The 27,306-nt window shown below is 33.4% G+C and overlaps 2 protein-coding genes across 5 annotated transcripts in view; one reads left to right on the forward strand and one right to left on the reverse strand.

The window, feature by feature from the left end:
• The first annotated feature begins 9,724 nt into the window (after window positions 1–9,724).
• On the forward strand, window positions 9,725–20,264 carry LOC105343556 (uncharacterized). Of its 4 annotated transcripts, XR_010714424.1 has the most exons (4): window positions 10,398–10,788; window positions 11,264–12,456; window positions 17,319–19,269; window positions 20,218–20,264. XR_010714424.1 is itself a non-coding variant. In XM_066086299.1 (3 exons), exons 2-3 carry the CDS (start codon window positions 11,412–11,414, stop codon window positions 18,317–18,319), a joined length of 2,046 nt encoding a protein of 681 aa, XP_065942371.1. In that variant the 5' UTR covers window positions 9,725–10,315; window positions 11,264–11,411; the 3' UTR covers window positions 18,320–19,325. The 4 variants fall into 4 exon arrangements, 3 of the variants coding, with proteins under 3 accessions (XP_065942371.1, XP_034314829.2, XP_065942373.1); XM_066086299.1 differs by lacking the exons at window positions 10,398–10,788; window positions 20,218–20,264 and adding an exon at window positions 9,725–10,315 and having other exon boundaries at window positions 17,319–19,325; XM_034458938.2 differs by lacking the exon at window positions 20,218–20,264 and having other exon boundaries at window positions 17,319–19,325.
• A 400-nt stretch (window positions 20,265–20,664) lies between these two features.
• LOC105320574 (MAM and LDL-receptor class A domain-containing protein 1) overlaps window positions 20,665–27,306 on the reverse strand; it is a 35,425-nt gene continuing 28,783 nt past the window's right edge. Inside the window, exons 30-39 of the mRNA XM_034446675.2 lie at window positions 26,527–26,618; window positions 25,862–25,988; window positions 25,455–25,636; window positions 24,326–24,407; window positions 23,958–24,065; window positions 23,056–23,147; window positions 22,779–22,914; window positions 22,388–22,557; window positions 21,960–22,044; window positions 20,665–20,875 (exon numbers count right to left, since the gene is read on the reverse strand). Of these exons, the coding sequence (XP_034302566.2) occupies window positions 20,856–20,875; window positions 21,960–22,044; window positions 22,388–22,557; window positions 22,779–22,914; window positions 23,056–23,147; window positions 23,958–24,065; window positions 24,326–24,407; window positions 25,455–25,636; window positions 25,862–25,988; window positions 26,527–26,618 (1,094 nt within the window). The 3' untranslated portion in view covers window positions 20,665–20,855. The remainder of the gene's footprint in view (window positions 20,876–21,959; window positions 22,045–22,387; window positions 22,558–22,778; window positions 22,915–23,055; window positions 23,148–23,957; window positions 24,066–24,325; window positions 24,408–25,454; window positions 25,637–25,861; window positions 25,989–26,526; window positions 26,619–27,306) is intronic.

Genomic DNA, 27,306 nt, shown 5'->3' on the forward strand with positions numbered 1-27,306 from the left:
GAAATCACGTGACAATTTGCCTGCGGTTCGGCCAATTCAATCAATGAGTTGTTTACTATGACGTTGACAATAGTGTTTACAAGTGCGAACCATTCATACCATGCGCCTCATGTATAATCTACAGATAATATATTGTTTAGTTACAGTGAAGTTTTAATCGGTTTAAGGTGCCTCACTACACCTTGAAATAGTTTCTCAAATCGGCAGAAAATTGCTTGATTATGATAGAAAGCATGATAGATAAGAAGTATACATGTCGAATCGGCGAAAAAATGTGCAATTTTAGATTAAAAAAAATTATATTTTCAAAAATGTCATTCAGTAAACATAAACAAAAGCCCCGGGTGAATTCGAACTCATGACATGCAGTTCACAAGCATGATACCTTAACCACTGAGCTATGACGATACACATCTGAATCGATTGATACTAACAGTTTCACAAAACTATACACCCACAGTTTATTTCACTTTTCAATAGAAGACCACAAAACATATACTTATCAAATATTAAAATGATGATAGGGATACTATAGGTATTTTTAAAGAATTTTTAAATGTTTTTTCGTGTTTTTGTAAAATAGTTTTTAAAAAGTTAACTATTAACAAATTGAGAGAAATTATTTTTGTCATATGATGGATATTTCCTTCGGACACCTAAAAAATATATAACACTTCTTAATATTCAAAAATGTTATTATTGCAATTTTTTTAGTATTTCCCCAAAACAAAATTTTTCATATTTTCTTACTCTGATGACAAATCATCTCAAAAAGCTGCTTGATGTTATAAGAAAATGTATTTTAATAAATCATTGCAAATAAACACAAAAAATATTTTTAATTTTATTTGGTATGAAAGTTCCTCAGGTAAGAGTTATCTTTCCTAAGTCCCAAGGCCCAAACACCTTGGGGACTTTTCATTTCTGAAATGAAGAAAATTTCGTAAACATCATGTTGGAATGATAAATACATACATATTTCATTACAGGCCTATATAAGTAGGTATATTTGCTTTAATGCAAACCTAAGTCAAATAAATAAAGGGGAAAATTAACTAATAGGATTTATGTATCCCAACCTATGAGAACTTCAAAGCCACCTTCCCATCCCCCTAAGGTGGTAAGGAACATCTGTCGATATTAATGTGGATTAAAGTATATTATAATTGAAATACTTTCACCGGTTTAGAATTTTCTTTCACAGTATTCAACCAAAAAATACGTTTAGAAAAATTTTTGGAAAGTTAGGAATTTTATTGTCCTCAACGGGATTCGATCCCATGATCTACAGGTTTGTAGTGAACCAATTAACCCACTGCGCCACGCTGAAAGATGTCGATAATGGGAAAGAAAGTATTCAAAAAATTATACTTTATTTTATTGCTTATTTCGATAAATAATACGACACAACGTGAAGGTGTCACATACCACATTACTTGTAAGTAATTAATTTTCCAATTATCAAATTAAATCTATTCATATAACACATTTTTCAAAAGAGCGGTCCCAAAACAATTAGCCTCAGTTTAAATCAGCCAGTACCAAAATTGGATGCTTCCAGATTTACTTTTTTGCGTACTGCGTCATCAAAAGGTGGTGTATAGAGCCACCTTAAATAGCCATCTTGTGACGTAGTGTCTTAAAAAGTATATATAAGTCTTGGTGTAGTGAAGTACCTTAAACGTGATCTTCAAATCTTTTTCTTTTATATATCTGATGAAATAAAAATGTATGTTTCCACATAAAGTGTTTTATTAAAAAGAGAGTTTTAGAATCATTGTTTATTCAAGCTTCATGAAGCATTAATTTTACAGTGCTTACATTACATTTTTTCAGTAACACGTAAAAAAAAAAAACTACTGGCACCAAAAAAGCATCAGTCCACAGGCTGGTATAGCTCATTAGAGAGAATCTCGACTGAATACAAAATAATGTGGGAACATATGATATGGGTGGGTGACATTTATCATTAGTTACATGGTTTGTAGTTGACCTAATATGGTTTATACGTGGTCAGAAAATTCCAGATGGGTCAAGATCGTAAGTGAACGTTGTGACGTCTGACAGAGCTGAGGACAGCGTTGTCCCGTTACGCCGGGGTATTAATTTCATAATGCATGCCCCCTTTTCCATACAGACTTTATTTAGTTTCTGATTCCTAAAAGCTGTCACACGCGCAAAACTTATCAATATAGCATCAGTAATTTCAGAGAAAAAGTTAAAGATGTACTATAGTAAATTATTGTTAAGGAGTGTGGTCAACGAATTGTACATCAGATTTACCATAAGATTTTAAGGTAAAAATTTCTATAAGTTATATTATATTATATTAAGTATAGTAAAAATTCAAACCTAAAAATTGTATAATATTAAAAATGTCTTAAGTTTGCAAAAGCGCCATATTTTAGTCGAAATCGTATATTAAGTGCGCTTTATATCTTTTCATCTACTGATTTAGATATGCGGTAAATGGCTGAAAGAAATCAAAGTACCGAGGAACTGACGGGAGTTGATTTTATCGATGTTTATTTATTTTAAAAACAATGATTTTTTATTTTGCATGACAAGTACAGGTAGTTTCTAATCTGTATTTGAATTACGCACATTTTTATAATATGAATTTTTGGACTTTTTCAACACAAGAATGTTGATAAAACCCCATATGAATCATGTTAAGTTATATTAAAAGATAAAATTAATTCAATCAAACTATTTAACAATGATAGAAATATTTCTGGAAAATTTATGGATCCAAGCAATATTGAACTCTAGTCTCGTTCAATTAAACGCTCGGCTGTCGCCGTTAATCTCCGACAAGCAAGAGAGACAATTGCAACTTCTCGGGCCTTTCCGGCAGGCTCGGAAAAACACCTCGAATGTATTAACATTACCAGATGTTAGAATTTTATACAAAATGGAGTCGCTTCCCATTAAAGTAAGTATCGGCTAGAAAGCCTTATAAGTCGCTTCTGTGTTATATTTTAGGGTAAATCATTTACTTTAATGAAACCTAGCTTACATCTCAACAGATCGTAAAATGTGTCGTATTTATCAAGTTTTATAAAAAGTGGGGTTGTCATGGACGCCAAGGTAATACATTCGAGGTGTTTTTCCGGGCCTGCCGAAAAGGCCCGAGAAGTTGCGATTGGCAAGAGAGACTCTCTGCTTGTCGGAGATTTACGGAGACAGCCGAGCGTCGGGTTGAACGAGACTATATTGAACTCTGGCGTAAGAATACATACGACTACAAAAAATATCTAAATTGTTCGTACCATTTAAAATCTGACTATTTTCAAAGTATTTATAAATAAGTTTCCTTGAAAAACAATGCTTTAGCATACATTATATCGAATTTATAAGTCATTTTCAAGAACTAAGTCTTGTCAGGTGCGATGATTTGTGCTTTGGTCCAAACACTGTTTCACTTTCGGTTTGTCAGAGTAACTGCATATATATTAAAATCAACTCCCAAAAAGGGAGTTTACATTATTGTGTAATACTTCGTGTAAATCCTTCCAAATATATCACTGATACGCATATTTAAAAGGCGTCAATCTTGAATTCGAACAACATACATATGTACAAGTTCGGTAATATAATATACAGTCAATTATATCTTTTAAACACAGTTTATATGAACATGTTTAGAAATGCCTAATATATATTGAAATTTTTTAAAACGTAAACAAACAGTGGAGGGAAATCTAATTTACATAAAGTTGTAACTCTGCCTTTTTAAAGCGCTAAGCATAGCTCAGCGCTTTATTGTCATTAGACTTCAACTTCCGGTGCATCGAATAACCGCCCCCTATAAGCAAAAGTATACATCATTTAAACTGGTTAGGGAACCAGTTTCAGGGGTTTATGCAAAAAACTGCAATGGCTTATGTGAATCTAATTGACGGGCTATTGTGAAATTAATGTACGGGGCTTACATACATCATTGCAGGGACTGTCATGCAGTGATGAGGAAATATAGTGCGTATACAGAAGCTGAAATGCTATATACATATATCTGTTATATACATACAGAAGCTGGGTTAGCGCTTTTCAGTACTATCAGTACTTTGATTTAAGTTGGGTCGTAGCTGCTGAATAGGGAAAAGAGTATCAAATGCTGATACAATTGCAACGTGCTGTTTTGATTGACTTGGGAGGGAACTATGATGTTGAATGACGGTCCCAAAAACGGAGAGGATTAAAAAAAATTATTTTTGAATTTCAATAACAAACTGTCACCATCTCAAAAATCTATAAAACGAAAAACAAATTCAAAGCAGAGCAACACAGACCTCCAAATAGGTAGAGGTAGGATCCGGTGCCAAGGAGGAGTGAGCATCCTCTGCTGACCGACTGGATTATATAAACAAAGACATCGTTAAGATACAAGTACATTAGCAAAAGAGAATATTAACCAATTTATTTAACTTATATAAATGACTACGGGTAGGACCTTTTCTTATAGGGGAAAGCCGGACCTTTAATGTTAACATTAAAGGTCCGGTCGGACCATTTTACGGGGCGGACCTTAAATTATACGACACCGGTCACACCCGCCGTGTGCTCTTTGTCGTAATGGGGGGGGGGGGGGGGGGAGGGGGGAAGTCCGTAGACAATTAGGTGATTAATTATGGTCTAACAAATAGTATGAAAAACGTCAGTCAGCATGCGACCCAGTGAAAGATTGTTTTTTCTGACAAGATTGTTGTATCGACCATAGAACTTACGAAAAGATGACTTCAAACGAGACTGTTGATAGTCCTGTTTTATTGACTTGTTTGTCAGTAGCTTCACCCCTGCGAATGTTATTGTCATTTAAATTTTAGACCACGTGATTTTATTTGACCTTTTCAGTTTGGCAGTAAAAATCATGCCTCGTGTGTATAGTCTATTTCATAGAATCTAGGTACTTGTAGTCAAATATAAAATCTAGAGGTTTATTGATTTTAAACTTTATCTTCATTATTAATTGGTGGATAGAATGTGTTCTAGAAATAAATGCGACAATACAAAATAGTTTTTTGTCTGGTGTTGCAACAATTAACATGCTTGTAGAGATCCCCCCTGAGGATTAATTTTCGATCCGCGCCTGACCTAGTAATAGCATCAATAGTGAAACAGACTATACTATTTTATGCAGAATGTTCCTTGAAAATGGCTCGATTTACTAAGTTTTTATGCAAAACAGACACCCATTATTTTTCTAAAAACATGGTATTGCACACCACAAGCATCAAACATGGCTATGATTTTATAAAGCAACATAATGTTTATATTGTCAACCACTCTACACGTGGTTGAACACGAACGATAACTCTTTTCTGAATATTATCGTTTAATGTAAATAACCGCCAGATGGTGAAATAAGACATACATCTTAAAAGGTTTTCATGTTTTAACATAAATCCAAGTAGAATATGATATTAAAACGATCAGTTCTTACGTATTTTGAGAATATTATCCGAACACTCATACTTCCGCTCGAAATTTCACAGGAACTGAACACATCTCGGTGAAGTCTCGTGAACTTTCATTCTCTGGATTTATTACATACTTAGAAACGATAAAGAAAACATTCCGAACACATTCGCAGGGGTGAGCTTGCCGCGCCTTAAAAACGTTCGTCGGAATAACATGCCCTTGGGTATCGAATCAACTGAGAGACAAAAGCACCATACGCAGGTGATGAAGGTATATTGCTATAAAAGTAAGGAAAGTTGACTTTAGAAAAATTGAAGTCATCCCGTTAGTCATAAAGTTTTGTTGTTAGGCTACCATCAATGTCCAATTCCAGTAAAATATCCAAATATGAAACAAATGGCGCAGACTCTTTGGTATCTTTTATTTCAGTTTCACTGGGATATATCAAGTCGACGTAAGTATGGAAACTAGTTCTACCAAAAAAATAAAGCCTGAATTTCAGCCATACATTGTAGCAATTTTAGTGTTTTATCGCTGTCTCACATTTTAAGATTTGAAATCTACGAAAATTGTTAAGTTGTACCCGTGTGCCGAACAGTATTTTAACCAATGAAATAAATGTAAGTTTTCACCTGATGTTTTTTCTACCAATCACAAAGCAATGGAAGTCCACAACCCCGAGACTGTAAATTATTTCAACTCTTTATATCCTCTTCCAAGAAAGACGGTAATAAAAAAATATGGAGCACAGACCCACCCTATAAGAGAAAAGGCATTTAAGTTCTAAAAAATGACACTATTTGATTTAGCTTTTGATACGTACTCGCCGGCTTGAATAATCACATTCCAAATATTGAACATATATAAGGGTTAGAAATCGATGATTCGTTATATATATTTTGTTTTGAATGATATTTTGAAAAATTATCAGATGTTGCTATTTTAAAGGGGCATGGTCACGATTTTGGTCAAAAATTATTTTTTCGATTCCAATGTTTAAAATGCTTTAAAAAGGCAATTTTAATAGGCGACCAAAATTTGAGCGTCATTCGTTGAGTTATAAGCGAGTTATAGAGCTTACAATTCTTTGCAAGGGAAACAATGCTTTTGTTTACATTTTGAATGTTGAAGTGAAAATTCCAGTTTTAAACTGTAAATGAATGTGTTAAACGATAGGAACCGTTTTTTAATGTTATAAATGAATAAAAAAAAAATAGGAAAATCCGCTTGAAAAAGATCTTTTACTGGTATATTGAACATTTGTAAACAAAAACAGGGCACGAGCCTTGTGTACATGACAAAGAATTGCGAGCCCTGTGTTTTGCTTATAACTCAACGACTGTCTCTTAAATTTCATTAGATCAATAGGAATGCATTCCTAAAGCATTTTAAATAATAAAAACAGAAAAATAGAATTCGACCAAAATCGTGACCATGCCCCTTTAATTCTTCATTACCTTATCCGTCTTTGTATATTTTACACGCCTTATCCACCAATTCCATCCATCAATCAAATTTGGCCAAGGAATGATCTATATATATTAGAATGAAACCCTATGAAACGCCGTTTTTAAAATTTTTGAGGTAATTTCTGATATTAAAAAAATTGATATCAATGATTCCAATTTTTGTCAATGATCTTAATTATTGGTATCGAAAAATAATTGATGTAAACAAAAATACACCATATCAGAAAATCGATTTTTTTAAGCCATGAATTAAAGTTTATTAATTGATATCAATCAGTGCTTTCAATAGACCAGACTTATTGAAAAAAAAAACACTTTAAAGGGGCATGGTCACGATTTTGGTCAAATTCTATTTTTAGGTTTTTATTATTTACAGTGCTTTAGAAATGCATTTCTAATGATGAAATAGAATTTGAGAGTCATTCGTAGAGTTATAAGCAAGACTCAGGGATCACAATTCTTTGTCATGTAAACAAGGCTCGTGCCCTGTTTTTGTTTACATAGGTTCAATATACCACTAAAAATCTTTTTCCAGTTTATTTGTCTATCTTTTTATTTATGTTAGGCATAGATAAATAGTTCCTACTAACGTTTAGCACATTCATTTTAGGTTTAAACCTAAAAGAATCTGGGGGAATAAGCCGAGGCAAAAAACCACATAGGTTCATTAAAAAAAAATAATATTTTATTTCTAGCAAATTTCACTCTCGTTACATTTATTAAAGATATGTGATCATATACATTCAGTGCTGCCATAACCCACAAAAAGTAACTTCACATTTAATTGATATTAAGAAAACGAAATAGTTATGTGCTAATTTGGCAACAAAATGATATAGAAATCAGATGTTCAAATTATATTTTTTCATAGAGTGGGTCATCGTACCATTTTTTAAAGAGCGAATATTGTTAACACATATTAACGTCAATCTTTTTCAATTTTCCAAAAAATGGTACGAAAACCCACTCTACGGTAAAAAGTAAGTTTTTTTCTTTTAATTTTTAAGATTGGTCTTTAAATGACTAAGTCCAGTCGTTTGCGGAAAACTGATAACAATAGAATCAGCTATATTATAGCATCCAAACAAGCGAATCGGTGGTGTAGTGGCAAGCGAGGAGTTCTTTAAACAAATGTAAATGTAAAAGTGGGTGTTCGAATCGTACGCGTTATGGGTTTTTTTTTGGTTTATCTTTTTGTTTACATTGTTAGAATGTAATTTTCTTTTTTTACTTAATAATATACATTGTTAAAATATAATTTTCCTTTTTTTTCTTAATAATAAAAACTTGCTTATAATAACTTGAAATTATTTGATATGCGTTTTCAACTACTTTTATAAAATATAAAATGTATGATTGCACGATTTCATATTGTAAACAAATGGTTGTTGTGCATGCAAGAAACAATTAAATGGCAAGATAAAACGTTCCATCTTTTAATCCTTGAGAGTCTTGTTAACACAACAAGGACATGCGCTGGACAAAAGCATGTAATTGTGCACAAAATGCAGAATACAAGCTAAGTCAAATGTACAGTATGCGCCTAAAGAAAATTCAACGATTAACTAGGCATGTATTTCACTTCCAATTGTATCGGCAGGAAAATCACATTACAAATGTGTGTTTTGTTGTGAAAGAAAATGCATAGAAGTTCTACCCAAAGACCACTAGGACCAATGACCAACACAAAGTTTGACCACTGACCTATAACAATCCCCCTTGTTATAAGTTACTGGTTTGACTATCGCTGTCTTCCGTGTGGTAACCGGGGGGGGGGGGGGCTAATGGGGACTTAGCCCCTCCCCCCACTTTTTTGCAAATCTATACCTAGCAAAGACCTTTTTATTGCTTGTCAAGATTTTTTTAAGTATAGCCCCCCCCCCCTTTCAATTTGCTTCCGACGCCACTGGATACTTTTTTAAAATACTTGTTTTGAATACCTACAAAAGGAGTTAACTAAATATTTTCTGTCTCCGAAGCGGAAAAATCGACTCCCCTATACTCTTTGTCGACTCCCCTGCGTTAGGGGTTGTATACGATGGCTGAGGTAAATTAGTAAATTAAATACTGTTAAAAAGTAATCAACATTTTTGTATTTTAACTCTTTAAATGAGTATGTGATTGTCATTTTAAATTTGCCAGTTTAAAGTATATGTAAATACTACAAAATTTAAGCGCAGTTACGCCTTTCAAATATCGATTGCCCCTTTCTCGCATTTCTGGACATTTTCATTTGGACAATACTGTCCACCGTTTAAATGCCCAGTTAACTCGTACGTTTATTACTTCTTATAAGACGTATGCGAGGGTCGTGGGCATTTGCAACGGCTTATTCCCCCAGATTCTTTTTACTTCAACGTTCAAAATGTAAACAAACGCTTTGTTTACATAGCGAAGAATTTTAAGCTCTGTAACTCGCTTATATCTCAACAAATGACACTCAAATTTCGGTTTCCTCTTAAAAATGCCTTTCTGAAGCAATGTAAATATTAAAATTGGAAAAATAATTTTTGACCAAAATCGTGACCATGCCCCTTTAAGTATTATATTTATCTTAGATTATATAAATCTTCAAATAATAAAAAAAATAAAATTTCAGAATGCACACCGGTCTCCGCTTTTCAGGGTTTTACTTCGACGCCAAGAGAGTATTCATTAAATAAGTGCAATTGATTTGCCATTCTATTTGAAATTCTGATATTAGAAAATATTTGTGATATCAAAAATCTGAAGTTCTGATATGAAAAGATAATTTTCTGATGCCAAAAAATCGACTTTCTGATTTCAGACAATGATTTTTATGTTAAAAAATCGATAACTTGATATAAAAATGTCGTGAGGAAAACTTGTTTTCAAATTAACTAAAATTATATTTTTGAATATTTTGATTTACCATTAATAACTTGTAAGTAAAGCTATCAAATCTTCTTTTAATCCGATGGCATGTCTCAATTTACTTTTCGGAGTAAGTGTTATGTAACATTACATATATTATTTACCTTCTGTCAGGGTTGCTAAAATCTATGTCTTTTATGTTTTGTCATCTATTGCTCTTGTAAGTAATTGATCTGTTAGGTAAATTGTGTAGGTGAAAAAGTAGGATTTTATTAGATTGCTCAAAGCTAGCTATCCTTTGTGTTCAGATTAAGTATAGTCCGAGTTTCTATCACCTCTAATGTGTTGTCAAATTGTTATGTAATCAATTAGCCATCATCATGCGCGCTTCGTATGAACACATGTGCGCTGGTGACTTTTACACCCCTAAACAAAAGAATAATTTAAAGAAAGAATTTCATTGGTTAATTCTTACAAAATCGCATTTTCGGCAAACTGGGTACGCGTCCCCGTGTCGGTCACTTTTCCATATTGAATAAAACCGCACGGACGTAAAACCTTATTAATCTTCATTTTTCATCTATATTCAGGTAAATATGACTATTTACTTTATTTTATATTGGAATTATTATTGGTTTATTATACTACTCATGTTTATATCATGTTGAATAGATACCTATATACATAGATATATAAACTTTATAATTATTTTTCTATGCATAAAGAATGTTAGGCTTAATTATTTTGAGTTGTAAATTGCTTTTAAATATTCTTTGTAACTGCCTAATATAACATTAGATTGATCATAATTTGCACTTTTATTATTTTAACTATGTACATATGTTATTTAAGTCTTATGATTTTAATTTGTTTAAAATTGCTCATATAATGTAGCGTAGCGGTTACGCAGGCAAAAAATTTGTGTAGTTAGATTATTAGTAGAAATTAGAATCGGGCTCGACATGTTAAAAATATATTTTCTTTGTTTACAACGACTGTCACTCTACAGACTGTTATCGTCAATTGACTTACATACGTGATGTTAACATTGTCTGAAACGCAAGTAAGCTATTGATTGGTTGTTTTTGTACATCGGAAATGTTAAAGTATTTTTAGAAATTGTCGATCGTACGCGATTTGTGTGATAACTCATGTGCGCCAAGTTACAATTCTGTGAGTAGATCACGCCCGATCTAAATTAGGTGTTTGCGTTATAATGTTAATAGTCGATGTCTGTGTTCTTTTTATATTTTCAATGTCTCTTTTATGATTTGAATTAAAATTAATAATTGAAAGCATAAATCTTAATTCAAGCTATTTCTATTAATTTTTGGTTTGGTATTGAATATTATTTTGAAGCTTATTTGAATTTATGAATTCTTCACATTGTATAAATTACTGTTAGGGACATTGTTTGTGAGGGCCTTGAGCCACATCTAGTTTCATTTGATTTTATGTTTTATAATACACTTTTCCATATTGAATAAAACCGCACGGACGTAAAACCTTATTAATCTTCATTTTTCATCTATATTTAGGACTTCTCCTTATCATTTGATAAGAAGCGCCATTGGCCAAAAAGAAGGGAAGATCACTGGTGGAAGATTACGGTTTGTCTCAACACCTCTCACAACAGCAACAGCGAGTATTCCCCTACTACTAAGTTGTTCATTCCATCCGAGAGCTATGCCAGTAACAGGAATTCCATCCAACACGGTGGTCAACAACCGTGTGACGAAGGAAAGACTTGAAGAGGCAGTTGCGGAATTGAATACCAATATTCAAGCAAAGGAAAGGCAACTACAAGCAAAAGACCAACAGCTGAACGACAGAAATGAGTATATCCTGCAGCTAGAGGAGCAATTACAAAGGGCAGAAGCAAGACGCTCCAGGGACAACGAACAACCAGCCCCCATTCAAACAGTCAATATTGAGAATGAAGATGACAGACATCCCCCACCTCCACCTCCTCCTCCTCCTCAACCCCGTCCAGCCAACCCGCTATACCAAGAGGAAGCTATGATTCCCAGGATCCCAGCGCCACAACTACCTAAGTTTGATGGAAGAGGATCAGCCACAGAATGGTGGATGTCGTTCATGGCCTTCATTTCATTCACCAACATCCCGGTCGTGAGAGCAATCCAAATGTTGCATTTCTACTTCACTGGGATTTCCCTACAATGGTTTACATTCCTGGATCCCGTGAAGAAAACATCGTTGGAAATGTTCAAACAGGCCTTTTTCGATCGGTTCAAACCATCCTCTCCCATCAACAAAGACCTTCTGAGGATTCAGCAGCAACCAGGAGAAGGTGTGGAAGAATATTTATACAGAGTGAGAAAATTGGCCACCGATTCTACCATGGATGAATTGGCAGTGACGGAGTTAGCCAAGGATGGACTGCATCAAAGACTCCGTGAACTTGTAGTTCCTCAACGACCATCAACGTTGGACCAGCTAAGGGAGCAAGCCATCCTGGCAGAGGATGCAGTGGATTTGAAGCGATCAACATCCAACCAAATTCCCAGTGCAGACTCGCAAACAAAAGGAACTGTGGATACCGCACTAGTGGCAGCCATACAAGCAGCCATGATAAACATTATGCCAGCCACTGTGAGTGAACACAGACAGGATGAGGAAGTTAATGCAGTATACAGTCCTCGCCCCCACCAGCAGCGGTCCAGCAGAAATCAATGGCCCAAACGAAGAAGTCCCTGTCTGCGATGTGGTGGTAAGTCCTGTTTTGATAAGACTCACTGTCCTGGTTTTAATTCTCAATGTTCATTTTGCGGAAATGTTGGTCATCTAACTCAAGTATGTCACCTGAGATTACTAGAAAATGCTACCCAATTTCAAAAATCAACATAGGGATTCGAGCCTGTCCTTAGACAGCCGTCTCAGGATGGGCATAGTGGTAATGAAATTTGCTTAGCTACAACTCTGAAAGAAAATAAAGTGCTAATGAATGTTGGTGGTCAAAATGTTAGGGCTTTGCTTGATACAGGTGCAAGTATTAGTGTCATGAGTTCAAATTTCTTAAACAAAACTAGTTATCATAGTGCTAAATTGATAAAGCCACAGCATCAGAAAATTAAAGGTGTCACTGGTAATTATTTGAAAGTGCTAGGAATGCTAGATACTAACTTAGAAATAGATGGTGTCAGTTTTCAACACAAAGTGCATGTTATTCAAGATCTTCACCATTCTTTTATTTTGGGTTTAGACTTCCTCACTGCTAACCATGCTCAAATAGATTATGACTCTAACACACTAACAATTAACAATGAACATGTGTGTCAAATCATAACAAACTCAGGTTTAGCAAGAACTACAAAATCCATTGTCATCCCAAAACGATCAGAAATGATGGTTCCTGTTCTGATATCAAGATGTAGGAATGGTGATCAAGTGCTATTAGAACCACTTCCATCTCTTATGAAAAATTTTCACATCACAGCTGCTAAATGCCTAGTGAAGGTGCAAAGTAGAAAAGCATATTTGAAGGTTCTTAATCCTACATACAGTGATGTGAGATTGAGAAACAATCAGAAATTAGCTACTGTTGCAGAGATTGTAGGTTCCAATGACAGTGCAACTGTTTTCTCCCTAGACTCTGACAGTGCTAATACACCTTCACAAAGAGTTGCTTCTAAAGATTCTGATAAATCTCATCACAAATCAAATTTGCAATTTGATTTGTCAGAATCAGACTTGACAGATTGTCAGAGAGCACGTCTTTTAACATTTTTGAATGATCATAAAGATGTGTTTTCTACAGATTTATCTGATCTGGGCAAAACTCACTTGTACAAACACAAAATTGAAACTTTGCCTGGATCAAAACCAGTTAGGAAGCAATTTTACAGGACATCCCCTCAGATGTCGAAGGAAATCAAGAAACAAGTAGATGAAATGCTACAAAATGATATAATTGAACCTTCGAACTCTGAGTGGCATTCTCCTGTTGTCATGGTAAAGAAGAAAAATGGACAGTTGAGATTTGCTTGTGATTACAGAGCTTTGAACAAGATCACAGTCCCAATGTCCTTTCCTCTTCCTCACCTAGAATCTGTGTTTGATGCAATTGGGGACACAAAAGCCAAATTCTTTACGAACTTAGACTTTCGGTCAGCATTCTGGCAAGTTGAAATGTCACGTTGCTCCAAACACAAAGCAGCTTTTATCACACAAGATGGTGTGTATGAATGGAAAAGGATGCCATTCGGTTTGATGAATTCACCTATTTCCTTTCAGACACTCATGTCTGGTGTGTTACGAGAAATGAATTTCAAATCTGTCTTGGTTTACATTGATGATGTTTTGATTTTCTCGAAGGATTTTGATTCTCATTTACAAGATCTAACACAGGTCTTTACAAAACTTCGAGATGCTGGCTTAACGTTACAACCATCAAAATGTCATTTTGCTGTAAGACAATTGAAATTTCTTGGTCATGTCATTTCTCGTCATGGAGTGGAAGTGGATTCTGAAAAAACTAAAGTAGTTAGCCAATTCCCTGTTCCAAAGAAACAAAAACAAGTTAGAAGTTTCCTCGGTATGGCTAACTACTATAGGAAATTTATTCACAATTATGCAAAAATTGCTGCACCTTTAAATGCACTTCTCAAGAAGAACTCTATCTTTATTTGGACCAAAGATTGTCAACAAGCTTTTGACACCCTCAAAAATGCCCTCATATCTGCTCCAATTCTTTCTTATCCTAACCCCGAAAAATCTTTTGTTCTTACTTGCGATGCATCAGACACTGCCATCGGATACTATTTGAGTCAGGTATCAATAGAAGGTAAGGAGCAGGTCATTGCATATGGTGGAAAGGCATTGTCAGCTCAGGAGAAGAAATACACCACGTCAGAGAAAGAACTTTTAGCAGTAGTCAAAGGAGTTCAAGCTTACAGGCCATATCTTGTTGGTGCTAAATTCACTGTATATACAGACCATAGGGCCTTGGTATGGTTAAAATCTGCCAAACATACTGGACGTTTAGAAAGATGGGCGTTGAAGTTACAGGAATATGATTTTGATATCGTTCATAGACCAGGTAAGAACAATTATGTTGCGGACGCATTAAGTCGATTGCCTTACCAAGATGATTCCGAAACAAAGGATCCTGACAACAAGAATCCTGAGGTAAGTACCTTACAAGTAGAAGAGGATACTAAAAACTCTCAGAGTATTCAGATCAACCTGTTCTATAACCTGGATGATACTGAAGTCATAGTCCTCCAAGAGGATCAGTTACAGCCAGTGGTAGAGGACACAAAGCATCTCTCTCAGTTACAACGAGAATGTGGCGACTTCAAGGATATTATCAATTACCTTGAAAATCAGACCCTTCCAGTGGACAAAGCAAAGCATGATGCCCTTGTAGCAGAATCAAGACACTATTCCATTACAAATGGCATCCTAACGCATCTATTCCAAAGAAGATGCAAGAGACAGCCAGAGGAGGATCGCTTCATTACCCAAATTGCTCTGCCAAAAGTACTACGTCTTGATGCCCTTCGACAGTACCATGACAGTCTTGCAGGTGGTGGCCACCTTGGAATTGAAAAAGTCAGAGCTTCGATCATACAAAAATATTTTTGGCCACGAATGCATCAAGACATTGTAGACTATGTCAAATCTTGCGCAAGATGTCAAAAAGCAAAAAGAAATTTCAATCCAACTAAACCTCCTATGAATCCCATGCCAGTAAAAGAAAAATTTGAGTGTTGGCAAATTGATATTTTAGGACCCCTTAATAAGAGCTCTCATGGATATGAATACATTTTGTTATGCATTGATGCTGGAACTAGATGGCCCGAAGCTTTTCCTCTGCGTTCCCAAAATGCAATGGAAGTAGCCACTGTTCTATTTGACAACATCATAACCAGATATGGGGCTCCATCAATTCTATTTTCAGATAGAGGCAGAAATTTTATGTCAAAAGTCATTAATGCCCTTTGCGAAATCTTTGACATATCACAATACCATACTAGTGCCTATCACCCCAATACTAATGGTTTGGTAGAGAGACAAAATAGCGTTATAGCCCAGTCTCTGCGTGCCTATTGCGGCAAAGATCAGAAACTATGGCCAAAGTTTCTGTCTGGTATTATGATGTCATTCAGGAAATCTATTTCAGCCAACTCTACAGAATTCTCCCCATTTTTCTTAATGTTTGGTAGAGATGAGACTGCCTTTTGACATTGAACTTCAACCAAAGGACAACATGGCTGGTGATGCAAAACTCTACATCCAAGAGTTTATGTCCAACCTTAAAATTTATCACAAAATAGCCAAAGAAAATGAACTCTACCATCAGCAAAAGAACAAAGAAAAGTATGACAGGACAGCCAAGGTTCCAGATTTTAAACTTGGAGATCGAGTTCTTATGTCAATCCATCAGATACCCAAGGGACTGACAGCCAAACTGTACGACAAAGCACAAGGTCCATACCGCATTGTTAGATTAGGCCCAAATTATACTTATGAACTGAAACGTTTGTCCGACAACAAGCTTCACCCATCACTAGTAAATGCGATTCATCTCAAACATTACTATGATCCGGAAGAACACAGAGCTCACCTTATCCCTGACAACATTCCAGATGTCAACCAGCCACTGGATGATGTTTCTGATGATGAGGATGATCACCAACTGCAACAAGATCCCATACACACACAACCTTTGCCTGACTCTAACACTGATACACCTACTGATGCACAGGAAAATACACCTAACCTAGCTCCACCACAAACTGCTGATACACCCAACATTCCAGATTTCCAAACGTCAACAAAAACATGGAACATCAAAAGCCTACCATCAGCAAAATTCAAAAATGGAAGACGACTCATTCGAGTTGAATGGGAGAATGGAGACAGAACTTGGGAGCCAGATGAAAGCTTTAGTCCTGAACTCTTAGCAGAAATCAACAAGAAATTTACAAAAAATGGCAAAAGAAGAAAGACTTGCATGACAAAACCTTCCCTCCTTGATTCACAACTTTAACTTGGAAAAGTGAAGAAAAAAATCATTTATACAACATGATAAACAAAATGTAATATACAATGAATTTCTGTAATTCACAATTATGAACTCAGCTTTTCAGCAGTGGTTAAAGATTCAAAATCAGTTAACCGAGTTCCCAATTGTTTGTACAGATTAAAAAAAAAAAAAACAAAGCATGTGCATACATGCAATAAATAACTGAACATTAAATTGTTCAACAGTAAACAAAATTCACCATTCATTCATCTTGGTACCCCCCCCCCCAATATGTTACATTGTTTTGATTGAGGTAATTAATAGTTATTGGGATTATAATTCAAATCTAATTGGTATACCTGAGGATTTAATAGAGTTCATGAAGGTAAAATATCAGAAATTCGGTCGACCTTTTTCAAACTTACTTTGGACTTGCATTGATAATTTTTTTAATTCTTAATTTGTAATATTGGATATGGTAATGTCACCATCCAACAGTTTCTGTTGTTCATTAGTGCTAGATTGTTAGGTCTGATCAACCTCTCAGTCATTGACAATTACCACATCTAACATTTTTTTTTTTCCCATCTTAACTTTTGTAGATTTCTGGTACACCTTAAAGCTCGTGCCTCTTCTAGTTTTGATTGTCTTCCCAATACTCATGGTTGCATCACAATCCCTTCCTAATGAGCAAAGAGTCATCTCCAGTTGTTCATTTGGTATAAAGCATGTTGCATATATTTGTTCTAATCTACCTTACTTCTCTTATTTACCACAAAGCTTAAATGGTGGTAATAATGTATTTAACAACTTAACAAACCTGTCCTCTCTCAAGCTTAAACAAACACCTGTACTTCCCTATTTTAATACTTACAGTACCTTGATTAACATGTTCATGTCAATCTTATTACACTCATTGTCAAATAGCAGCTTCTTGTTCCCATTTTATTCATATCACCTGGTTTTTAACTTGTTGATTTGTGTACTTTTCATGCACAGAGTTAAAACATTAGCATTAGCTTTGTTAATTGTTAAGAATATTACCAGTGTTCACTCTCAATCACTGCCCTCATTCATTTATCATAAAGCTACTCCTGCACCTGATATCAAAGCATCTTCTTCCTTAGAAAATTTCTTCAAGTCTGAACTATCTTGGATTCATGCTATTTTGGTCATTTGTTTTATTATCATTTTTATTCTGTTAATTGTCATTTACTTTCTTTATAAATCTAAACCATCCAAAAACACTAAAGTCATTTTAGAGCTAACATCAGGTGGTGAATGTGTTATCATTCCATTAATAACTTTACCACTGTGTCCATCCTATTACCTAATTCAAAAACCAATCATTCATAGACTATCTGCATCTAATTTTACATCTCGTCAACTAAAAGCAGATTGGTCTCCTTTTGAAATTATTGATAAATTATCAAATAAATCAATTACAGTCCCTTCTCAAATTCCTGTTAATTATCTTATATATCGAAAATTACTCAAAATTTTGAAACAACCATTTTGTGCTTATGTCATGGTAACTCATCAAGGTTTTTCAACTGTAATTCAAGATCAGGTTGACTCAGGTGACATGCTTGACTTGTGTTAATTGCTATTTTTCTTTCAGCTGGTACAATTTTATATGTGTTATTTAATCCTTGGACAGTGGTCTTAAATGATTAACAGGACTGGTGTACATATGTTGATTTTTTTTTTCCCTTTTTTATGCCTGTGTAACCATGTAGTTTAGAAAATTCATTTTTATTGGTTTTTTATGCATTTTTCTTTTTTTTTCTCTCCTTTATTTTTCACAAACTTGTTCATTCATATACTTACAGTTACAGATATTTTTACAATTTTTTTTCCTTTTAATTTTTGGTTTGGGGACCAAACCTATCGTGGCAAAGGGGGTAATTAGTCATGGACTCATTGGCAATTAAAAATTGTTAATTAGTAAAAGACATTTGTCGTGAGGAAAACTTGTTTTCAAATTAACTAAAATTATATTTTTGAATATTTTGATTTACCATTAATAACTTGTAAGTAAAGCTATCAAATCTTCTTTTAATCCGATGGCATGTCTCAATTTACTTTTCGGAGTAAGTGTTATGTAACATTACATATATTATTTACCTTCTGTCAGGGTTGCTAAAATCTATGTCTTTTATGTTTTGTCATCTATTGCTCTTGTAAGTAATTGATCTGTTAGGTAAATTGTGTAGGTGAAAAAGTAGGATTTTATTAGATTGCTCAAAGCTAGCTATCCTTTGTGTTCAGATTAAGTATAGTCCGAGTTTCTATCACCTCTAATGTGTTGTCAAATTGTTATGTAATCAATTAGCCATCATCATGCGCGCTTCGTATGAACACATGTGCGCTGGTGACTTTTACACCCCTAAACAAAAGAATAATTTAAAGAAAGAATTTCATTGGTTAATTCTTACAAAATCGCATTTTCGGCAAACTGGGTACGCGTCCCCGTGTCGGTCACTTTTCCATATTGAATAAAACCGCACGGACGTAAAACCTTATTAATCTTCATTTTTCATCTATATTCAGGTAAATATGACTATTTACTTTATTTTATATTGGAATTATTATTGGTTTATTATACTACTCATGTTTATATCATGTTGAATAGATACCTATATACATAGATATATAAACTTTATAATTATTTTTCTATGCATAAAGAATGTTAGGCTTAATTATTTTGAGTTGTAAATTGCTTTTAAATATTCTTTGTAACTGCCTAATATAACATTAGATTGATCATAATTTGCACTTTTATTATTTTAACTATGTACATATGTTATTTAAGTCTTATGATTTTAATTTGTTTAAAATTGCTCATATAATGTAGCGTAGCGGTTACGCAGGCAAAAAATTTGTGTAGTTAGATTATTAGTAGAAATTAGAATCGGGCTCGACATGTTAAAAATATATTTTCTTTGTTTACAACGACTGTCACTCTACAGACTGTTATCGTCAATTGACTTACATACGTGATGTTAACATTGTCTGAAACGCAAGTAAGCTATTGATTGGTTGTTTTTGTACATCGGAAATGTTAAAGTATTTTTAGAAATTGTCGATCGTACGCGATTTGTGTGATAACTCATGTGCGCCAAGTTACAATTCTGTGAGTAGATCACGCCCGATCTAAATTAGGTGTTTGCGTTATAATGTTAATAGTCGATGTCTGTGTTCTTTTTATATTTTCAATGTCTCTTTTATGATTTGAATTAAAATTAATAATTGAAAGCATAAATCTTAATTCAAGCTATTTCTATTAATTTTTGGTTTGGTATTGAATATTATTTTGAAGCTTATTTGAATTTATGAATTCTTCACATTGTATAAATTACTGTTAGGGACATTGTTTGTGAGGGCCTTGAGCCACATCTAGTTTCATTTGATTTTATGTTTTATAATACACTTTTCCATATTGAATAAAACCGCACGGACGTAAAACCTTATTAATCTTCATTTTTCATCTATATTTAGGACTTCTCCTTATCATTTGATAAGAAGCGCCATTGGCCAAAAAGAAGGGTGACTCATTGGCAATTAAAAATTGTTAATTAGTAAAAGACAAAAATGAATGCTATTTTTTAATATCAAGAATGAGTATTTCTCGTATCAAAAATACATTTCCAGGATTATTTTTTTTCTTAACAATTTATAGCTGAACAAACAATATCGTACAACTTTAGGTAGATCTGATCGTTAATTAGTTTAACATCCAGCTCCTTCAAGATTAATCACCAAGCTTAATAGCTTTGCCATGATAGAACTCCTGCTTCCAAAAAAATAACTTGCTCAAAAAACCTTTAACCTCCTCCAGCACCAGCCATTTATGTTCAGATTCAGCATTCAACTTTGTTTTATTTTTGTGTGAGGTAAAAACTCAGATCATGAATACAGGCGATTGGAAAAAAAACACAATAGCAATTTGGTGTCAACAAAGATCGTTTTATTTTTTAATACTCTAACAAGCAAATTCATCACAGAAACAAATCGTTTAAAAATGTTTAAAGAAATTCTGTAACATCTTGACGAGATCACGCAATTTGTTCTGTGTCCAATGGCGAATGCCGGGTCTAACAGAGAATTCTGATATGGAGTTGTTTGATCGTTATACTTCAGGTAGGCTGTGGACCGGCTGAAAAAAAAACAGTTTGTAAACTTATACCTCTTGTGTTTACAGAAAGCATTTATTGTCATGTGAAATTTATGGTAAAGACAATGTAAAAAAAAAAAAGCCAAATAAAGCAATATTGGAAAATAGTTTTTAATGCTTGAACTGGGAACGTATAATGCAGGGAGTACCCCTATTCTTACATTAATGTGATTTTCACAATTATTTTCATGGATTAAATAGGTTCGCTCCTTCTTTTTTTTTTTTTTTGGAATTATCATTTTGGGTCATCTCAAGTCTGTAATTCTACTAGTTTATCTATATTTGCAATGCAATATAAACTATATTTTTGGAGGAGGGCTTTCACTGAATAGTTTCAGAGTTTTGTTTCTTTAGGCTTCTTAATTTCTAGTGCACTCCAAACCTCCATATATTTTTAGCATTACAACATATGCAAATGTTCCAAGAAACATATTTAAACATTTTTTTCAATATTCCTATTTACATATCTTAGCATATTTGGTAAAAAAAATTATAAAAGTCAAAAAGCAATTATCTTTAATGTTTGGCTAATATTACATTATTTCATTATTGCCATATTCTAAACTTTCTAAATGTGAACCTCTACCTTTTTCATTTTACAGGAAACATTAGATTTATGTCTAATTGTATGTAAAGTTTTGAAAGCTATTAAGGATGGCGTTCGAAATATTTCTTTGTGTTATAATTTGATTGCTCCAAAATTCTGTAACAATGTCAACATTTGCTCTTGCGTTAATAATGTATTGGCATTTGAAGCCAACAGTAAATCAAAGTTTTTTAATCTTTGACATTTGACATTTCTTGTATTTCATATGCCAATCTCTTTAACATCAATTTACGTTATTCTAAAAGACATCATGGCATACCGGTATTTAATCTTTTATAGAGATTTTATCATGAAATTACTCTTTGAAAATAAATTCATTTCCAGTGTCAAGGGCACTCCCAATGTCATAATGAAGCAGATTAAAGAAAACACATAAGATTTGCCTATGGTTTGTCTTCCTCAACATAACGATAAAAATGTGGTCTGAATTAATCATCATGAACACTAAACTATGTTTACCCGAGCAAGGAGAATCAAAGAGTTCAATCGTGTCTATGGCGATGTCACTACGGTAGCTCTTGCCACGAATGGCCTCAATCATAATCTATCAAAATGAAGTCAAATCTTTCATATACAAACTTCAAATTTTAATTATATTGCAGAGAGTGTTCAAAATTAAACTATGTTCATGAGGAATTTCTTTTAATAAAAAGAATAATGATATCTGAAAATATTTAAACTTGAATATTGATATTTTGGGTATGTTCTTTACTAAATCATACAGTTTCGTGCTAAGAATTGTATTTAAATCTGTATTTTTTGTAGATAAATCTGATGGATTATGCATTTAGCCTCCTTGAGGTTTTATATAATGATTCTCAATAATTTGACCTTTACGTTCATCTTTTCCTAATAAAACGTAATTTGTTTAGGCATGAATAACTTACCACAAGATCGTTTGCAGGCAAAATATCTACCCCCACTGGGCTCCATTTATCATTTTGATTTCCGGAAATAGACCAGACTTTTTGTTTTGAATTACGTTCACCTGCGAAGACTTCCAATGTTCCCATGTCACGGCCATTCATGTTGTAGAAGAATCGGAGGCAGGATGGACCTGTTCAAGAAACCATGTTGTTGTCAATTGAATTTGTTTCTTATTATCTTTTACTATAACATTTTACGAGTATAAATGCTTTACCAAGATGTTCTGAATACAGTAACTCATCAAAAACAACTGTTGTTTGTATTACAATACCATGGGTGTGAAAGACAACCAGTATTCATCACTTAAAATGCCCTTAAAGTAAAGGCAATAGGTACACAACGTTGACTTACCGCTAGGTGAAAGTTGTGACGTTACGGCGGAGGTGAGGATAGCGTTGTCTCCGGACCTACGTCCTGAGGCCTCTATGTAGGCGTAGTTCCCGTCCAATGGTTTACTGGGACCTGTACGTGAGCTTGGAGTACGCTTCTATTGAAATTAAGATACATCAGGCTTCATTATAATATAAGAAAATAAAATTAGCCGATTTCATAGACATGATAAAATATACAAACACATCAACTGCTCAAATTTGACATCCAACATAGTATTTTTAACTATAATTCTCACTTTTGTTATCTTCCAGTCCATGCTATCTAGGCCAGTAATATCAGTCAAAAAACACGAGCCATCATCAAAAGTACAGGACGCCAAAAGACCCACTGAAAGTTGGGGGGAAATAGTCAGCCAAACAATTACAATAGATTAAAGTTACAAATTACGTGTACATTCTTTTTTGAAAGAATATCTGTAACAAAACCAGAGCTTGATTAAGAATATTGTAAATTAATAAGTTTTCCCTTTATTTGTTAGTGTATTATATTAAATGTTTATTTTCAGTGTGTTCTGCTTCGGTTTAGAATAGCTTTATACAAAGGATTTTTTGGCTTTAAAAGGGTATGGTCACAATTTTGGTCAAATTCTATTTTTTTTTCATTATTTACTATGCTTTAGGAAAGCATTTATAATGATCATATTAAATTTGAGAATCAGTCGTTAGTTATAAGCAAGCTCACAACTCTTTGTCATGTAAACAAGGCTCGTGCCCTGTTCTTGTTTACATAGGTTCAATATAACCTGTAAAAAATCGTTTTCAAGCTCATTTGTCTATCTTCCTATTCGTGTTAAGCATAAATGAACAGTTTCTAACGTTTAACAAATTCATTTAAGGTTTAAAATTGGAATTTTCACTTCAACATTCAAAATGTAAACAAAAGCGTTGTTTACATAGCAAAGAATTACAAGCTCTGTAACTTCAATGCTTATAACTCAACGAATGACACTCAAATTGTGGTTGCCTCTTAAAAATGCCTTTCCTGAAGCATTGTAAACATTAAAATCAGAAAAATAATTTTTGACCAAAATCGTGACCCTGCCCCTTTAGAAAAATTATTCAAACTATTTTCAAAATTTTCTTTTTAATTATGTTGCTTGGAATACATTTGATCAAGTTTATTTCTAATCGTACTTACTTTTCTTTTCGCACCGATTCCCTGTAAACTGTGGGGGACATTGACAAAGTCCTCCATTTTGTTTATTCACACATGTTCCTCCATTCTTACAAATTATAAGGTCGCAAGCTAAAATGTTCAAAATAATATTTAGAGATGGAAGTTGGATATGTTTATTTTAATTCAAACAAAAATGTCGAATGAATCATATTTCATTTATTTCATCTGAACAGCAAGTGCCCAAACTGTTTTGGGCAAATTGCACAGAATAAACAACTCATCAACATATTAAAAAATCTATCAATTTCTCGCACTTTTGATTTTAAAGCCATACTAGCAAATTAAACTATTCAGCAAAGATTCAAAATCTTGTAAATAAATTTTCTCACCACATCTTCCTGGAGTATACTTAATGTCATCTAAAGCTATGTCTCCTGAATATGATTTTCCTCTAGTTGCTTCAAAAACGATCTGTAACATCAACAATTCATCATATTTCACAATTTTTTAATACTTATTTCTTAAAATACGTTTTAAGGATTACGTTTACTCAGGAGCGAAAAAATATCCACTAATAGGAACGAAAAACTACTTATTGTTCATTGTAGCCCCACTTTTGTGGTGCTATTTTTCTTTTTCAAATAACTAGGTCAATGACCTACTTTTTCTGCTAGTGACCTCTAAATGTTTTTTGAAAAAATTGTCAAAATTTGTCAAAATTGTCCACCATTTTCAAGGTTTTCTTTATTTTTTAATTATAAAAAAAAATAAAACAATTTGTAGATTGGGAAATGATAAAATACGAATAGTTTTACTAATTTTATATTTGAATGAATCGTTTTAAGCTGATATCTTAAGTTTAATTTAGTCCGAATTTCCTCTATCAATTTCTAAAATTATACCAATTTTTGATCGAGTTTTGCAAAAAATTGATTAATAGGAGCTCCAAACCATTGATTGCCTAAAGCTGTTTTTATTGTCTGTATTATGTTGTCATTAACATTATATAAGGTCAATGATCAAAATTTCGAGATATTTAATTTTGAATCGATTTTATGTATTTTAAAGATTTTTCCAATCGCTTGTCAGCCAGTGATATAAATTTATAGACGAGTAAATACAACCATAAAATATGTAAAATGATATGAAAAAAACACATAAAAACTTAACTTTTGCAATTACACTGGAACAAAAAGATTTTAAGAGAAAATAAGAAAATGAAAAAATTAGTCCGAATTTCCTCTGTTTCAATTTTAATCTACCTTTGTCGGAGCGTATCTTCCTCAAATAAACTAATCATGGATATCAATATTGATATTTGTTAATAACGTTGTTATTTTGTGTTTTTAAAACAACTTTGGAGTTCAGATTTTGAACTTTGTAAAACTATTTTTTAAAATCTCAAACCCTGAGTAAACGTAATCCTTAATAACATTCAATCGAAACGTAAAAATATCAAACGGAAAATTTGTGTATACATTGTACATGTAATATTATAAAATCACGCTCTACACTCACTGTATCGTTCATGTGGTGATATATATCAAGCGAAGCCATTTTCCAATCTGAATAAGAATTGCTCTGTTCACCAGATTTAGAAAAGACTTCTATTGTATTCATGTTTGTTTCCTGTAGTACTTTTAAAGAGCCGATAGTTTTTCCGTACATGTGATATGCAAACGTAAGGCAGCGATCTCCACCTGAAAGGAGAAAGGAAAAAGGAATGACGAACGTAGTAAGACTATTCAGAAACATGTTGATCAATTATTGTTTAACTATAATTTGAATCTCTCAATCTTTGAAATGAATTCGGCTTACTGAAATATTTTACTTCATTTCAAATAAATTAAAAACCTTATCTATTATTAATAGCACACACTTTTGGGTTTTTTCCCAAGGTTTAATTGAATCATCAGAATACTTACTTTCAAACATATATTTGGAGACAAACACTGCTTTCTGACCAGGACGCCTGCCGGAAGCTTCAATGTATGCATACCATGAACCCTGTTTGGCAGAACCTGGACCAGTTTTGGAGCTTGAAGTTCTCCCCTTTGACACAATTTAAAAGTTTATCATTATACTAGTGTACAGTTTCTCTAGAAGAATGTAAGCATAAAACAACAACTTCTGTTTTGATGGTTCCAGTCAACAAAGATTTCAATGAAGGCTATGGTTAATAAATCCAAGAAAATAACCTCCATCATCACATAGATAATCTCAGTATACACATTTTTAATGATTGTCTGTATTCAACAGATGCCCTCGCTGAGTATTTGGTGGTCCAAAACTCTGATACTAATATTCCACAGACACTTTTCACTAGAGTCAATCTTGGTCATATATCTGTTTGAAATACTGTATGCAGGTAAATATTCGCCCCGTTTTATTTATGCGCTTTTCGTCCTCGTTGTCAACGGGCGAATTTAAGACAACATGGGCGAATTCCTATGTCTCAAACTGCCTTTCTTTATACACAACTTTGTTTCGGTGAATTCAAGACGTAACGTTTGCAAGTGAAAAAGGGCGAAAATAAAACAGGGCAAAAATAAATCTGTATACAGTATATGTAATATATGTGAAAGCTTACAGATTTACGGTGCCAGTCGAAATCGTCGAGAGTACTGTTCCCTAGGAAACAATCCTCCCCTTTCTCAAATGTGCAGTTCGCCTGACCAAGTACTGGAATTAAAAATAATAGTTTTGTTGTTTTGAAAAATATATGAAATAAATGAAGAATCAATAAGTCAGAATTGTGAAAATTGCAATAACAAAAAAAAATGAAAATTGTTACAGGTAGGTTGGAAAGTTACAGAAAAGCTTTGACAAATAAACGCTTTAAATATGCTTCAGGTCTTTGTTTAAAAAATTTGACGCTGTGGAGGTAGTATTGTTCAACTTGAAAGGGACTTGGACACAATTTGAGTTTAAAAAAAAAATATTTTATTTTCTAATTTTTAATGCTTAAAATGCTTAATACATGTATTCTTTAATAATGCTTCGAGAAAATTTTCAAATATTCGTCAAAATTTAAAATCGTCAAGTATAGAGTTACAAGCTAAATAAAGAATTCGGAACTCTTTATTTTGTAAACAAAGCTGAGTCTTATTATATATTGTTTACCTAGTTGCATTGGTAAGTATCGATCAAAATGTTGCTTTCTTTTGTTGATAATATTTATGAACACATCAATCATTTCATGTTGCTTGTAACTATTTTTTTTTACAAGTAATGTTAATTCCTTCCTTTACATTATTGATTACGTGTAACAAATAAATATAAGACTCGAGCTTTATTTACTTAAGTAATAAACAGCAATGTTAAAAAGATCACCGAGATACGAAGTTGGTTGGTCACGTAATTAAATCCT

This window comes from Magallana gigas, chromosome 5, assembly GCF_963853765.1.
Source record: "Magallana gigas chromosome 5, xbMagGiga1.1, whole genome shotgun sequence".
NCBI lineage: Eukaryota > Metazoa > Mollusca > Bivalvia > Ostreida > Ostreidae > Magallana > Magallana gigas.